Raw genomic sequence first — 17,515 nt, 5'->3', positions numbered from 1 at the left:
CCAGTCAAGAGATCAGGGCTAGATCCAACACCGTTTTTTCCAAAAACTTATTAGCATTCCTCGAGTCAAAAAAGCTAATTGGGGCGGAAGAAGTTTCACAATCAATGCGGCTAAACCATGGAACTCTGTACCATTGTACCTTAGAAGCCTTCCCAATCTTCTGCCTTTCAAAAAGGCATTAAAAACGTAGCTTTTTTCAAGATAACCGGCTAGTTATATGCTCAACCCACAGTAGGTCTTCTCTTCAGCGCCAGGACACCCTCGGGTATCAGTTTGCGCTCTACAAATACAAATAACATTAACAATGTGCAGAAAACACATTACAATTTAGCCAAACATCAAACAAGGTCAACAAGAAGCAGGATCATAAATAGGCCTGCTTCCTTTGCCCAGATATTTTCAACAGATTCAAAGAATAATATGTTTATTTTTGTTGGAGGCACTGATAAAATTAGAGTTTCAGTCAGTTTGGAATTCATTCAGAGCACCTTTTCTGAACCCTATTTAACAGGAAGCAGAGGTTAGAAAAAGGCGTACCATCGAAAGGACTTGAAAATTATTAGCAGGTATTTTTCGAAATAATGGTGATTACAGCCAACAGCATGCGTGGACATTATACATTTGCTGTCACCTATCTTACCTTTCCTTTTCCAACTAACAGCAAATACATAAACATTTCCCAAACGCTATCAAAGAGTACCTCAACAATGAAGGCCTTCCTTTCAGATTCACTTTCTATTTGCTTGATGGCCACATCTTTCCCTCGCCATTTTGCCTTGCAGACTACTCCAAATGCACCTCTTCCAACCACCTAGAAAAATGTGAAGAAATAGTTATTGCAGTGTTGCATTCCCTTTAAAGGATAAGCATAACTGGTTACTGAGAAACATAGGAACTGCATCTAATTAAGCCTCACCTTGATCATCTGCATAACTATATAAAGGCACATTAAACGACTGATTATTCAGAGCAAATTAGCTAAGCCACATACAAAATATTTACATTGAAACTTCAAATATGACTCAAATGGGGGCTCAATGTAATCATCACTACATTACTATGTGGATTGTTAATGCCAAAAACGGTCGATTTGCATATGTGTACCTTGTTTTTGAATCCCTACATTTCTTTTTCAGCAAGACACTCCATATAGAGTTTTAGGTCTCGCCGGAGCAGCGTACATTCGCTGCTCTGCCAGACTTATTGTAAGGGGGCTTCAAAAAACTCACCACACGCTTGTGCGTGTGTGGCTGTTGCTTGCGGTTACCCGCACAGACGCCATGTGTTTTGAATTATCGTGCCCAGACGTGTGCGCGATAATTCAAAACACATGGCTCGCTGTGGCGCGCGCACACACACACACACACCACTTGCGTGCTCGTTTTTTTCGCATTCAGCTTTGTCCTACTTTGTCCTTGGATCAGGGTTGCTTTCCATGTTCCCTTTTAGCCATACTAACCTTATTATGCAGTGGAGACAGCGCTCCACATGGTTTACAGGAACATGTTACTGTTGTCAGGAGTCAATCACAGTGGTAGGATCTGTAGACCTCTTCCAGGCTATTGGCCCCGCTGGATGATGAAAAATATGCTTTTTCTTTGAAAGTGATTCTTTTATTTTTAGATTGATTCACTGGTGTATACATTGCAAAGGTCGTGTTCTGAAAAAAATTACGTATGTCTTGATAATTGTCAGAGGATTCAATGGTTGGAAGGAGTAACAATTCGTGGGCTCTGAAAGGAACGTTGAGTCCAGCTCCCGGTCACATAAGCTGCAGTTAGAGGCAAAAGTAAGGCTTCTTTCTAACTGGACTCGTCAATGTGATTATAGTTTAGCCGGAAGCCTCTTCTAGGGACAAGTAAGTGGGTAACTAGCCGGTGCTAGACTTCGGATTAACTAGAGACTACTCGGACCCCTGTGAGCCACACGCCTTGAAACTAGGATGTGGTGTTTATTACGTTGTTTATTGGCAGCACCTTCTGTGTCTCATTTGCTCATAAAGATGACCGGCCTGATTATTACCAACAAGTAAAGCTCTTTTAGCTGGTTATCAACAGTGGCCCAGAAAGGTGAATTTTATGTCTTGCCAAATATTGTATATAAGCAGGGGATGTCTTAATAGTAACTTGCGAGTCATGTGAATTTGACCAATTTTAGAGGAAATGCACATACCATGGTGTGGATAGAATTAATGAAAGAATGCGTTTGAGAAATGGCACACAGCTTTATTAAAGTCGCTGGTTTGGGAACCGGGTCTTTCATATATTGGAACAGACTTTAGAGCAGAGCAAGACAGTGGACTGAAAATGGAGGGTGGGTGTTGCAAGAGCAGGGAACACGGCGTCAGAGTAAGTGTGGGCGGAAAAAGCAGCTGCAAGGGTGAGTGATCTAAGCAACAGAAGTGTAAGATATTGGATGAGAGAGGCACAAGTTAGAATGAAGATTACACATATTTGGTATTCGAGAGCATGCATGCATTAGATACTTAAATGTAAAAAAGTGTGATGATTGTACTTTTCAGAGATAGAATAGTACCTTTTGCAATCCAGTGTAAACACTACCTAGGAGGCACATGATACAGCCAATAACATGAAGGTGAGATTAATAAAAGGGATGATCTAAGATGTGACTAACAATGTCACAAACTAGCGGCTGGAGGAGATTACTCTGGTAGACCAGCGGTTTACAGGGACCTGACCTAAAGTCCAGTCATTGTCTTTTGAACACAAAGGGTTAGCTTTGCCATAGCAAACAAGCATTGGCATTGCCAATAGGTATCGCCTTTGGGACCTTATAGGTATTTAGTTATGCAGCACAATAGCCTTACTGCAACAACATTAACTGTTGCATGGCTAAACACTTATAAGGTCCCAAAGGCGAGAACTATTGGCTATGCCAATGCTTGTTTGGGAAGGGACCAAAACCTAAACAATGCCTTTGATAATTTGTAACTGTGTCAGACTGATTAAAAGAGAAGCACTTTAATTAAGGCAGTATTTTAATAAGAAAATGTATATTTGCATTACATTAATAGGGCAAAAATATGCATGTCTAAAAGGCCGCATGAAGATGTCAAAGGAGGAAAGATTTACATAATGGTGTAGCTAAAAACCGGAACAGAAAGTGACTGAAAAGGAAGCAACCATCATAAAGGAAAGAATAAGAATACACATGTAGTTTCTTCTTTTTTTATGTACCGCGTTCTGTTGGCACTGTCATAATGACGATTTTTGCAAGCATGCTGCATATAGGATTGGTACAGACACACTTTCTGTAGACCTAGAAGAGGCAGGACAGCAGTTAAACTACTCTGGAAACCTGGGATAGACAAGCATGCTACGGTCAGTGTAGGTTGCTCTACTTTCACACTGTCCTGGTAAACTTGGCAATACAATTCTGTACAGCTGCTACAAGTACATTTTTCTACAATCTGAAATGCATACCACAGCCCTCTGTCAGATGTCAAGCCAATCCATTTAAACTGATACAACTAAGTGGACGACACCCATCCCACCCCAGAACTTGAAAACGTGCCAGACCACAAATCCTGTGTTCTAGGCCCACAATTCAGAACAATGGGCCACTAGTTGGTACTCAGCCACCTGAAACTCAACACATCAACAAAGTGATACCAGCCGTCAGAAATCGGTCAAAGTCTCACACTACTATCGTATGGCCTTAGGGAACACGGACCTTCAATCACCATCATGAGAGAAGTGAGAAATCTCAAAGTGATTATGGACACCAGAATGTCATGTGTGCCATAAGAGTGTCAGAGTGCCACTAATATCACATTATCCTTACACAGGTTTCCCTCTCATGGTCCAGGCTACCACTGTCTTGGTCTGCCTGCACCTGATGCCACCAATGGTATATACACATCAAAGATAATCCCTACCTACTATGAAGAATGCACAAAAACCAGATAGAGCGCACCAGACAACTGCATTCTCTTTGTTTAGTGACACAAATCTCCCCAGCACTGAAAAACGTTCCTTGTAGGGGTATCCAAGGCATCAAAACCACATTCCTTCAACTAAAGCTTTGGTGATATACGCAGTGGCAGGTACTACATTAAAGAATGAGGGTTGCAAGGAGGAGGGTCAATGTTAAGTGTACTCCAAATGTGATTGCATCACTCTTACTCCTTTTCACTTCAATCAATAGTCCTCCAAACTTCACAGACGACACCAAGACTCTTCTTACATATGCCACTCTATACACCCATACTATACTAACAATGCACGTATAAAAGAGTAGACACCTATTCTGAGATGTAGGTATATGCAATATGTGACCATATATTTCTTAAATCTGGTCACATTACTGCAAGCTTAAGTGCAGATAAAATTCACAGCAACAAGACTGGAGCACCCCTCTGAACTTAACACACAACACCAAACCTCTGCCATGGGAGTCTCCTCCATAAAACACACACTATCAACCACAGGCTACAGATGAAGTAGTCTTACTATTCTAATTGAAATAACTGCATAGCCTTGTAAGGAGACCATACAATAACAGGCACTCTGAGTAGCTTCAGGACCAGATTCCAGAAATATATTTTGATTCAAAATTAACCTAATTAGTACATTCACTGGAAGTGAAGACTACATGGAAATACCAGAGTGTATGTAACATGAGTACCCTGCCCTGGGTTTGATGCACTTTTTGAGAAGCATCCTGCATATCCAGGAAAAGTCCAACTGTATCCATGGAAGGAGCCCTTTGGGAGTTTTGGGCACAGCCTCAGTAGTATGGCACAGCTACTCGAAGGAGCTCAATTATACGGTAGACCATTTTAAAATTAGCATGCTTTCATCAAAGCAGTCACAGCCCAAGGAAGAAACCAAGACAAGAGCAAAGATGTTATGCAAATATTTCCTATGACAGTGCTTAGCCAATATGGATATCAGCCACTTGGAGATATGTCTTTGATAAGAATACGTAGGCCCTTGTTTGTGTGATGCACTGCATATTTATTCTATTTAAATGCTTTAATCAAATTATTTCTTCCTAAGTGAAAAGTAAAAAAATAAATAAGTGTTTCTAGGAAGTAGAGTTGAATAGTTATTTTAGGAGTATACTAATCACAATTCTGATAATTCCATGTTTAACTGATAACTTGCCTCTAAGGGGGGGCAAATGTTTAATCCTTTGGGCAAACATTTAAAAACCAGTAAACAGGAAGGCTAAAAGGCAAGACCCCTCTAAAGAATATGCACTTACAGAAATAAAATGTGATTAATTAGGGAAAAAAAATCTTCTTCCCACTACTGGTCGACCCTTGAAAGCGCAAGCGCTATCTCTCTCGATCTGTTATATATACTACTGGACTGACAGCCCGCCCATTCGCTTTTTATTGGTTACTATGATTGTCCTTTCAAAAGGCTTAGCAATTGCCTACTGTCCCTTCCTTGTCCCTTTTTCGTCCCTCCTTTTCGTCCTTGGTTTCCTCCCAGCAGCAGCACCTAACTTCAGTATTCCCCCTGCTTTTGTTTTGATCCGTTTGTTTACAGGGACTTTTCTTTCTTCCTTTGTAATGATAGCATTAAATGTTTTGAAAGGAAAGCGTGCCCTGGGTATAAACATTACAGGGGGCCGAGAGGCCCAAGAGCTCACATTACAGAGTGCAGAATGCAGCATCCCGATCACATGGGAAAGACCCATTGCAACGCATGCGTCGCATGCGTATACGTTGCGCGCTGTCACAAAGCACGCGACGTTACGACGCGTGCGTTCACTACGCACGTTAGATCGCGCCCGCCATTACATCGCGGGCGCTTTTAAAACGCAGGCGCTGGGACACGGACGGCGGGGAGACAACGCTGGAACCACTGCGAGAGACCGGTAAGGTCGAGTTTAGTGGCGGGGAGGGCTTTAGGCTTTATGGATATGGTTGTATTTTAGGCGTTAAAGTTAGGGCTTAGGGTTAAGAGTACAATATTGGAGTGTTTTAGGCTTTAGGGCTAGGGGTTAGGAGCATATATGGTTGTGTTTTAGGCTTTAGGGCTAGGGCTTAGGGTTAGGAGTCAGATATGGCACTGTTTAGGATTTAGAATTTGGGCTTAGGGTTAGGAGTAGGATATGGCACTGTTTAGGCTTTAGGGTTAGGGCTTACGGTTAGGAGTCGGATATGGCACTGTTTAGGCTTTAGGGTTAGGGGTTAGGAGTCGGATATGGCACTGTTTAGGCTTTAGGGTTAGGAGTCGGAGGTGGTACTGTTTTGGGCTTGGGCTTAGGGTTAGGAGTCGGATATGGCACGGTTTAGGCTTTAGGGTTAGGGTTAGGGCTTAGCGTTAGGAGTCGGAGGTGCTACTATTTTAGGTTTTAGAAATACAAACGCTCTACAGATCCTGTTTTCCTGAGGCGCGAGCCTAGCTGCACATCATTCAGCGTTCCAACCCTCTACTACCATTCTGTATAATTGGCAAGGAGGGCCTGTGAGTGCTTTGCTTACCGGCTGTGACGTTAATTAAGGGACCCGTCATTAGCACAATTAAAAATTAGTAAATGTTCATTAAAAGTACATACAGATTATTGGTTTCTGTGGTGAGCCACATAATACCTCGATAACATTTTATGAAATAATTACAGTGCGTGGAAGTACGCAGGAGGCAGACATGACTGCGAAATATTCAACTCTGTGTGACATTTAAATAAAACATGTCGTGCTGTTAACTGTTTAGCGGGGCTGTTAGGGAGAATTTTGCGGTGTGATAGAATGCGTGGTCGTAGTGTGCGATGAAAAAGTATTTTGCATGCGTGTGAATGCGGAATTCGATGTAATGGTTTGCGTGGTGAATGCGTGCGATGTAATGGTGTGTGCGATGTGAGAAATGCGATGTAATGGTGTGCGTTGTGTTTGCGTTGAATCGTCCTACAACCGATCACATACAAACTGTCAGTAGAGGGCTACAACTAAGAGGAGACATGAAGTTTAATCGTGGAGCTTAAAAGAGGACATGAAGCACGGTACGTTGGGGGTGGATACGGGAGGGCACGAAGTAGAATGCATGAAAGGCCTGCTCAAAGCATAGACTAGCCACGACATTAAGGGAGTATTGAGCTGGAATAAAGGGACTAAGGACTGAGGAAAGGGGCGGCAGGGTGTTTCCAAATGGCTAAAGTTGGCATGAAGCGGAGGAGTGCCCATGGGAGAAGTAGGGCAAGAACAAAGGTTTGGGTCCTGTACCTGAACTGGCTTGGACCACTCAAATATGCTAAACAAACAGAAGGGCCAGACAGATTTATTTTTTCATTTTTGATCCCACCCAGCCAATTAGTTCTGGAGGGTCATCTCTTTTATTTTAGTTTTTTTTTAATGGTTTTAGGAAAACATTCAACTGTTTAAAATATGTCATCAAATAGACAGTCAGCAAACAGTGAAAAATACATATGAACAAGTAATTGTGCAATGATATACAAGTGCTGTACAAGTGCTCAAAATAAATACTATCAGTTGATACAGACAACACCAAAAGTAATAAATCAAATACCTAACAATACATTCACATTAGGAACCAGTCCTTTCTATTAGGTACAAAAAGACAAGCGGACTTTCAGTTAAAGAGAGCTGCCTGCCTGTCTAACTAAGCCAAGGATGGGAAAACAAATTAGGGGGTTAAACATCTAGGGATCACACTGTGTGAGTTTAAGAGGTCCTAGTGGCAACCCTTGTTCTTTTTCCAAGGCTCAGGGTAAACGCGTTTCGAACCGCAACGTTAGTAGGGGTTCTCCTTAGGACACGGACTGGATAGAGCCAAAACTGGGAATGACAGATGGATGTCACTCATAAGTAGTTGCAATATAATGGAGCATGGATGTCACTCATAAGGGTTGCAGTGTAATGGAGCGCCTCTCATATACCGTGGTTCTGTGTGGAAGGGCGTTCTTTCTGCAAGAAAGTGGAGGGCTGTGAGAAGGGTCCCTGGTTTATGGGCGGATGTAGGCTGGAGCCGACTGTTTAGAGGGCGGCCAACACCGTGGCTCGGTGATCTCGCTCGCACGTTCTCCTGTTTGTAAATGCGTCAGCGATATTAGTTTGCTGTACGGTATGGGCGGTCAGGGCTACTTGCAACTACTTATGAGTGACATCCATCGTTCATTCCCAGTTTTGGCTCCATCCTGTCCGTGTCCCATTACTGATCCCATTCCAATAGACAGAGGGGTAAGACAAGGATGCGTGCTGGCCCCGACCCTCTTTTGTCTATTTATCAATGGTCTCGTGGAGGTTTTGACTGCTGGGAGGGACATAGATGCCCCTAGGCTGGCCAACAACAAGGTCCCCGCCCTGATGTTAGCCGATGATACCCCCTTATTATGCAAGTCCCCAATGGGAATGCAGAGGGCCTTGGATATTTTCCATCTATTTTGTAAAAATAGGGGTTTGGTGATAAACTCACTAAAAACTAAATGTATGTTTTTTAATGCAGGTAACACCACGCGACCAAACCCTCTTTTAAATGGGAAACCACTAGAGAGAGTGACTGTCTGACTACTTAGGCTTAACACTCACAGATAAAATGGAGTGGAACGCACAAATTAAGAAGGCTAGCCTACAGTTGGCTCAGACAGCCAGGGGATAGCAAAGAGGTCTAGGAAGTGCAACCACAAAATGGTCGGTCCAGCAATGGAAATTTACAAGGCCCAGGGTAGGGGAGCGGCCTGGTATGGGGCAGAAATCTGGGGCCATCGACTATCCAATCCTCTCTCTAAGAATGAGAACTCTTATTAGGCAACTACTAGGTCTCCGTAAACGTACAGCATTGATGCCACTCTGTATGGACCCTGGGGTAAGCACAATTGCAGAGGAAGGTGCCCTTAGGCCCCTCCTCTATTGGAGACGTCTCTGGAGTACACCAGAGCTTTCGTTTTTTTAAAGAGGAGCTAAAGGAGGTGCTACATTTACAGAGAGTTGACAAAATCCCATGGCTGCTATGAGGATGGGAGACCTATGGGGTAATGCTGAAGCAATTTGCATGATAACTCCCAAGAACGCCCTGTCAAAGATTTTTAGAGAATTTAAATTCAACCAGATAAAGGCCAATCCTGACACTGGCATTCTGACCCTATCTTTTTTAGAGGGCAACGGTCAATATAAGCTAGAACCTGTTCTTGATGTCATACAGGCTCCTCTTAACCCCTTCCATGCTCATGATGAGCTGAGCTCGTCATGAACAATGTATTTCAAGGATCTGCAGCACAGAGGATGAATTGCTGTAACATTGATAGTGTTAATAAAAAACTTTATTTACAGTTAGGCACGGTGTATTACCACTTCGTGGCTTTACAAATAAATGGGGAGATACTTTGACCCAGAGCTGCCCGGTCTGTGCAGAAAATCCGGAGATCGATCAACATGTATTATTGTCTGCCTGGCATACAAGATGGAGATGGTTAGATACCAATGGCAACAACAGGTATGCTGGGATCTTGGGACAAAGCATTGTGTGAAGGCCTACAGGCTTCTAAAATATGACACCAGTCTGCCCATTGTATATTCAGTCTCCCGATATTTATTCTCTATGTGGTGTGTACGTCTATCCATATTAAAATCTGGGTCAATTGGATAATTTTAGCTCATTATAAACACAACTTATTAATAACTTTATCTTCTTTTTAAATGTTATAAGATGTGTATTTTTAAGTAGTACTTTTTTAATATTTACATTAAGAATTATTTTTTTTAAATAGTGTAATGTACATGCATTTTATCTTTGTAAGATTCATTTGTATAAACTGTGCTGTCTTTTTTTTCCTCTGTGCTTTTATGGCCATAAACACCGAAATAAAGATTTTTTTTTATTGAATTGGATATAAGCATTTATTTGGACTATACCGGTGTACATACATATGTGTATTGCTTTGTATAATAATTGTTTTAAAGATCTATTCATTAGTTCTTCTTAACAAATGTACATATTACTTATATTTACATTATGCTATGTTTGACATGTATATGTGTTACTTCATAAATAAGTATATATTTTATAATGAATATTAATCTACAATTGCTTCACTATTGAATTACAATTTGTTTTTAAATACAGCAACACTTGAAAGTCTGACTTTATTAAATGCAACTTTAGTCTACATATATTACCTTCTTTATACGTATATACCTTCCATGTACTTCTGTATCTTTATATTTATTATTTTGCTTCTAATTCAGCATCTCCCATGCACTTCCCCATTTCTCTCCCTATACCGCTCTCAATATATCTTCTACCTCCACTCTCTCATTCACCCCAAAACGCATACCACTACCATGTTCCCCAAAAAACCTTTTCCAGACTATTCCCTCCTTGCATCATCTCATACCTCTTTTACTATTCACAGCTCCCAAACAAGCCTTTCTAAACCCTTACCTCCGACTCTTCCCCTCCACCTCCCATTTACTCATCCCAAACCTCCTCCTACTGCTATGAACCCCCCCAAAAAAAACTTTGTAGACACAGCCCTCTTCTATCCCTCCACAATTCCTTTTCAATCCAAATAACAGACGAACATGTAAACTGCTCAAATTAAATTCATATTTCCCAATACTAATTCCCTACTAATCCAGTATGGGTTCTGGAGTAGCGTGCTACCCGCCTAAAAGCGCTTCAACACCTCATCAGGGTAGCAAGTGCTATATAAATGCAAACTGTTCCCTCTTCTATCCCTCAACTATCCTTTTACAACCCAAACAACAGACTAACATGTTTACTGAAGGCACTTAGAATGTGTATCTTTTGTGCTCAACCAACAGCAGGATACTAAGCACAATAGTGAGATGTTCCACACTCTGTTAGCTAAGTGCGAAAGGGAGGAAGTAGTTTGTGCCAGCAGAGACAATAAGAGCAGCAACAGATATGTGCCAGGCTGGACAGATAAATGCTTGGCATCGTCTGATGAAGTCATGAAAGGTGGCCCAATAGGATGAAGCATGAAAAGTGAGATGGATCACACACCCACGCCATTTCTGTAATAGTACCAATTATGCTGTGCACCTATAACAGGAGTGCCCACATACTTTGAGAAAGGTCAGATCTATTTTTGCCCTGGGTATGTCTTGTACTCAGACTTGCAAAAAGGAACTTAATTAAGTCTGGTGTATCTTCTAGTCCTGACTTACCTTTAGTAGGATACCAATACTCACACCCGCTCACACTACCTCAGCCACCAGATACAAAATAGACTGAGAAATTGTGGAAAATGCACGCAGGGAATGCGCCTATCAATAGATGTCTTCAAGGCTCTACAATATATTTTGGCCATTCCGACACAAAACATGGCTGTCAGACCCCACATGTCACTCCACTACATAAAATACACAACAGCAACAGTCCATGTCTTACCCAATTTCGTTTTAGATGTCTATTTGGTAGTGGGGTGCAGCAAATGAAGAAAGCCATTCCATGTGTTTCCTATGAAAGGTTTGACACAATGCTATTTTTTTAGGTATGCACTATGTAAATGAGTTTCATTTAGGTTTATTGTATGCAAATGCTTTTCAGGGGCAGACCATGCACATAGAGCACATACCTGGCCTCATGCGCCTATGCTGGGCAGCCTTACCTCTTGTCCCAATCTTGGCATCCTCACTGTAACCCAAATTTGCAGCATCTGTACTGCTGGCTACCACAAGGTGGTTCCGAATCCTTTTTCCACAATTCAAATTTCATTGCAAAAATGTGACCCTAATCTCAACACATGGTGTAAATTTCACTTATGCAATTTCAGCTGAAGGAGCACAACTTACCATGACAGTTTATAGCCTCATTTTCATCTAATTAAACAGTTATCTAAAAAGATATCGCTTACATTTAATTAGTTTTACAGTTAACCACTCAAACGTTTGCCCCAAAAAATGCTAGCTCCAATTTAGATAACAGATCGGATAGCTAATCCTTTCAATATCAAGTAAGCATTCTCTCCATTACCTTTTAGGTATTGTATTTACGTTTCCACACAGTAAGCTCCATTCATTGCTTTGAAGACTGTGGCAGTCATCGTGAATTTAGCATTTATCAAGTGTACATTATGCGTGATGGGGTTCACGGTCATAAAGTGATTGACTTGGTTTCAACCGAGCAATCATTCTGCCCACTTCTAGCTTCCTCCTCAAATACAATTTTATCTTGTCAAGAAGGGTCGCCCATTGAGGCATTGACCCATGATGATAAATCCAAAGCCTAAAGGGTTAGACGCAATACCCAGTGTCACAATATCAAAAATAAGCTTCTACAATTAACAGCTTCCAGAGCATGCACAGTTAAAATATTATCAAAGCTCGTGAACACTGTTCCCTTGAACACAGTAAATGGTTTCAACTGATAGCTGCTCTCACTACCTTTGTCTCAACCTTCAAGATGTTATCCCTCCCAGCGCTCGAAGGTATACAAAGAAGATGAAAGGGGACATTTTGGAAGTTTGCATGGATGTTCCTCTGGCGCAAAGGTCCTGCAGAACCACAACATGGTCATTAACATCAAAGGCAGTAGATAGGCCGAGCATGACAAGCACAGAAATACAGTCCTTGGTCAGAAGTACATTATGTACCAAACAGATAAAAGGCGATCCTACCTCATAACTGGTGCAAAGTCAAACTTGGATATACCAAAGAAGCAAGCCACCTCAAAACAGCTGCATAGCAAGGCAATGACCACACTAACTGGCACTAAAGTGACAAACTGTACATATGGTGATTATAGTGAGATCATCAACACTTTGGCCGAAGAGCTTTCCAAAGGAGTCTTTAGCAACAGCGGTCTGATCATATCCTAACCTTTTGCTTAAAAAACAGTGTCATAGAAAAAGAGCCTGAATATTCACCTGTGTAAGTTAATTACTGTTGAGGGTATCCAAATAAAAGGCAACCTTGCAATCTCATTGTTGAACAAGTCATCAGGTATGTAATAACAGAAACTGCAAGTGTGAATTGCTCCCATGTACCGTCTATCCAGTTGAGTTGAAGGGAGGATAGCTTAGGTATCTCAAAGAAGCCAACATAGAGATAAGGGGGCTGGGGTGGTGCATTAATTTCACAGTCAATCACTTATGGCACGGGAAAGCATCTTGTGGTGGGCTGTCACCAGCACAAGACGTCATAGCTCCATTAAGACCAACTGACTGTAGCTGGCACAAATGTTGGTGGCACACAAGATGTACTTTCTGCTCCTACTACACCAATGTAGTGTTCATTGTGAATGGTCAGTTTCTCTTTGATTTGACATTTTTAGATATCATGGAAATACAAAAAAACACTAACAGCATCAGATTTACCAATATGCCGTTGATACACTACTCTCTTTAAAGTCTCCTCTGCTTCAGACATGCAATGCCTCAAAGACAGCCAGCACCTCACCCTGACCTGGATGTCCAAAACCTTCCTGAAGTTCAAACCAAACAAGACTGAACGTCTGGTATTTGCCAAGATTAATAAACAAGAAGCAATGCAAACCTGGTTCAATTAAATTAAATTTCACTGATTCGAACACAAACTTTCATTGAATGCCAAATCACTTGGATTCAACCTGGACAACTTCACACTCTAGGAACACAATGCCGAAAAAACAAAAAAACAAAGATGGTGTGGTATCAGCTCTCTCTTTCAAAGAAAGAGAAACAGTTTCTTCCCAAAAGCAACTTTAGAACTACTGTCCAAGTTCTTGGACTATCACATATGAATGGTGGAAACACCCTGCACCACGGCCTCCCAGATTCCACACAGGCACTTCTCTGAAAAGCATGTTACATGCTGCAGCAGGTCTCAGCCAAGGCCTGAAGAAATACGATCACATCACTTCCATCTTGATGGAACTACACTTGCCCTCACTTACGACTCGTACCATCTTCAAAACCAACTGCATCATTTACAAAACCATCACAACCAGCACCTACGATTATCTGGCAGACAAATTCACCATCTCTGGCGGTTACTGGCACATCCAGGACACCATCAGGCTGCAGGCTATGAAGTGTACAAAAGAAAAAAAACAAGTCAGAGGCCTTTTCCATCTATGCACCCAGGATTTCAACAACATACCTGTTTTCATAAGGATTCCCTAATGCTACTCTAATTTAGGAAAGCGTTGAGAATGCAACTCTTTAAAGGACACTACATCACAATGCATTTACAGTCCACTAACCAGCCATCTCTATGATCACTCATTGACTTTGTGCTAGTCCGTGACCCGTTGCTGCCTTATGGATAGGTTTGTGGTACAGAAATGCTGCATACACTTATAGCCTTATCTCACACAGCTATTAATTGAAGATGAAACTTACACACTTGCAAAATTATGATAGACTGTTTGCAAATTAGTGGGTGTGCAATGTCACCTGATTATGAGGGAATGAGGAATAACATGCAAAAAAGAGCACATTAGTCATCATTTCTGCATACAGCTAATATGGCTCATTTTACCATTAGCTCCTGTGATTCGCTTACGGTTTTTTGCAAAGTTAAATAGTGGGAGCAAACGCCTATGGCTTACTCACATAGCATAATCCCATTTTAGACACAAACAGTAGTTTCCACCCACAACAGGATGTACAGGAATTTCATATTCACGGCCTATGAAATGAATAGACAGTAAGTAGCAAGGTTGCAGCCTGGTACTAAAATTTGATTGGAAACCAGAATGGGTTACAGATCTGCCCCATGCCAGTCTGGTATCCAGAACAAAATTAACATATGTGTCTTTGATATAAATAAGAAATGCACTGCAGACACATCACATCCAAGTGAGGGAACATAAACAAAACCCAGCACGGGCCATAGAAGGGCCTAACCAACGATACCTCTCTGGCAACAGAGAACACTAAATTATCAGCAACTAAAAAGAAAGTTTGGAGATCGTTTCTATACGTCATCGCTGTACAGAGTGTGACATTCCAAGCACATTCCATTCCATAGACAGTTGTCCCATATCACAATACTGTCTGATCCAATAGTGTGGACAGGAAGCACAGGGATTATATGCCTGTTTCTGCTGTAGACTGGGAAAAAGGAGAGGACACAAGGGCCACAAGCATCATTAACGGTAGACCAAAAAGAGTTGGCGAGAGACCAAGTACTTCATCTATGTTCTGTGAGCAGAAGGAAATGCTAGTTTGGGGATCGGTGTGTATGCACAGATAGGCAGATGGGTGCAGAACTTATATCATGGCATTGGATAAATCACTAGGTGCTCAAATATATGACATAGCAATATAGTAACATTGCTTTGGGGAGTTGCAGGCAGTTCACAAACAGTTCATAGCATGAATTTGAGAAACCCACGATCAATGGTCAGTGCTCAGGTGATGCGAATGAGCAACATATAAGGAGTGCCTACATTAGGCTTAAACGACCCAAGGCCATTCAATCGTTAAGTATGGTGGGAGTGCTTGGTGGCTGTCGTGAAGCAGGCAAATCCTATATGTGTGTGCCACAGAGGGGATCCTTGGCAGATGACTGACAGCACTAGACTCCTAAACGCCTGCAACAGTTCAAGTCAATTTCAGCTCCAAGTTGATACCCTAAAGTGATCAGGAATGGGTATAAGGAAGCCACGATTCGACGGGCAACCTCAGGTAACAACGACCGAGAAATAGAGCTATTCAAAAACAGAAATGACACTTTTAGTGTATTTTCTGTAGCATATTGTTTATTAAACTGGAGCATCATTACCCAAAACAATATATGTATACCAACTTTGCAAAACACTAGACCACGCGACTGAAGGCACAAGTCAGAAGAAGAACATGTAAACAATTCACCCACCCTGCAGACCTCAATTAAAGCTTCTGATAAATGTAATTAATGCACAAGGTAGCGAACAGCTGTCAGAGAGATGAGGAAGAAAGACTGCAACGAGTAAAAAAGCTTCAGGCGGTGCCAATTGTAAACCAAGTGAATTTCATAGTGAAAAACACATTTTGGGGAGTAACACCTACATGAAGCTACAAAGACTCTTCACACCACGCAGACCTTTGTCGCCCACTGTTGTCAGACTCGAGAGACACTCAAGAAGTGTGTTCGTGGAAATTGGCACCTGCATATGGAAATATAACCTCAAAGAATTACATCGAATGCAATTTCAAATGCAACTCGGTTTGTTTACATTTCACTCAACGATCTCACCAACAGGAGAACCCCAGCGACTCATTACAGCGAGGCATACAAATCATCAAATTAAACTGTAAATGAATTGACTTAAATATAAGAAAATGGGTGACTTAAATGAAAGAAAATGCAGACACCGCTACTGCCAAAAGGGCAGTTATGGGGACCCTATGGACAGGCTGGGCCATGGTCGCCCCATAACAGCGTAGAAGTTGTCCCCGTCAGCAGTGTTTGTGTGGCAGGCGGCGCTGTCAGGAGCATGAGTCCCCCTCCAGCGTCCCATGACAGAAGCCGCCCGTCCTGCACCCCTGGGAAACACAACCAAAGCAAGTCTGTGGGCCACTGATGTAGGGGACGGGGGTTCTGGTGATGTGGCAGCTCTGGGACCGGCTGACAGCCCAAAGCATTGAGCATCCCTCCAACTGCAGCTTACTCACCTCCTCAACCTCAATCTCCTTGTAGTCGATCTCCTCGAAGTTGAGCACAGGGGGAGTCTCTATCATGTCAGCAGAGGGGGAGGGGGCAGACATGCCAGCGCTCTCCACCGGGTGCGGGCCAATGTCTCACCGCATGTTCACCAGTCGCCAGGCTTGGCCAGACCCCGGGCTGCGAGGCCTAGGCGCCCGGCGCTGGGCCCGCGGCTGGAGGGGAGGTGGGGGGCAGCCGGTGCTGCAGGGGAGTGAGGGGCTGTCACCCCGGACATGCGCACAGGGGAGCCAGCCCTGGCCAATGGGAGACCTACAAACCGTGACACAGCCACGCAGCGTGGTGACGTCGCATATCCGGCTGAAGTGGGCTGCGAGTTCCGTAGAGCTGTCAGTCTTTGGCGGCTGTTTTGTCGGAACCTGCAAGCTGACCAACATTTGAGACGTGCAGTTTGTTGCAGTGTTTTAAAGCGATAAAAAAAAATGCTTCGTTGTTTGGTGCGATTCAGAAACGTGTACTCTTTTCAAACACACGGTGTTGTATTGTGCAGATTTAGCAATGTTTATGTTACGTGTGGGTGTAGTGGACTCAATATACTGCTGAAAAAGTTAGGGTTGGACACCCTGCCAGGGCACTTGGGTTACCCAGTTGATACATGGGCGTAGGAAGTGTGGGGGACGCAGGGGACATAATCCCCCCAGATTTTCTAGTGGGGGGAACACGGGGGACAGGGGTGGGGGGGACGAGGGGACGAAAGAACTTCCCCTCTCCCATCTATTAGTTGCAGGGCCTTTGACACGTAAAATCACTAGTGCTTTGACGTGCCAATGGCCCTGTACTTGACCTGTGACTTTCCCTTTTGTGTGCTGCAAAGCTTCAGGAATAATTTCACACCTCGTTCCCGCGACGCTGGACGCTGGCTGCCTTCAGTCTGCACTTCAGGACAAAGGGAGAGAAGTAGTTTGTTTATTGCTGTCTGCATCCTGCCCTTCC

At 42.7% G+C, this 17,515-nt stretch overlaps 1 protein-coding gene across 5 annotated transcripts in view; it reads right to left on the bottom strand.

Moving 5' to 3' along the window:
- MAP3K7 (mitogen-activated protein kinase kinase kinase 7) overlaps positions 1–16,850 on the bottom strand; it is a 323,646-nt gene extending 306,796 nt beyond the window's left edge. For 4 of the 5 annotated variants that reach the window (XM_078648256.1, XM_078648254.1, XM_078648257.1 and 1 more), the window contains exons 1-2: positions 16,534–16,839; positions 701–811 (exon numbers count right to left, since the gene is read on the bottom strand). In XM_078648256.1, the coding sequence (XP_078504382.1) occupies positions 701–811; positions 16,534–16,626 (204 nt within the window). In that variant the 5' untranslated portion in view covers positions 16,627–16,839. Of the gene's footprint in view, positions 1–700; positions 812–16,533 lie in introns of all 5 variants that reach the window. The other variant, XM_078648255.1, reaches the window with a different exon arrangement.
- Between the last annotated feature and the right edge of the window lie 665 nt (positions 16,851–17,515).

This window comes from Lissotriton helveticus, chromosome 6 (genome assembly GCF_964261635.1).
Source record: "Lissotriton helveticus chromosome 6, aLisHel1.1, whole genome shotgun sequence".
NCBI lineage: Eukaryota > Metazoa > Chordata > Amphibia > Caudata > Salamandridae > Lissotriton > Lissotriton helveticus.
Note: the sequence above shows the minus strand (reverse complement) of the source record. Positions and strands in the feature narration are given on the sequence as shown.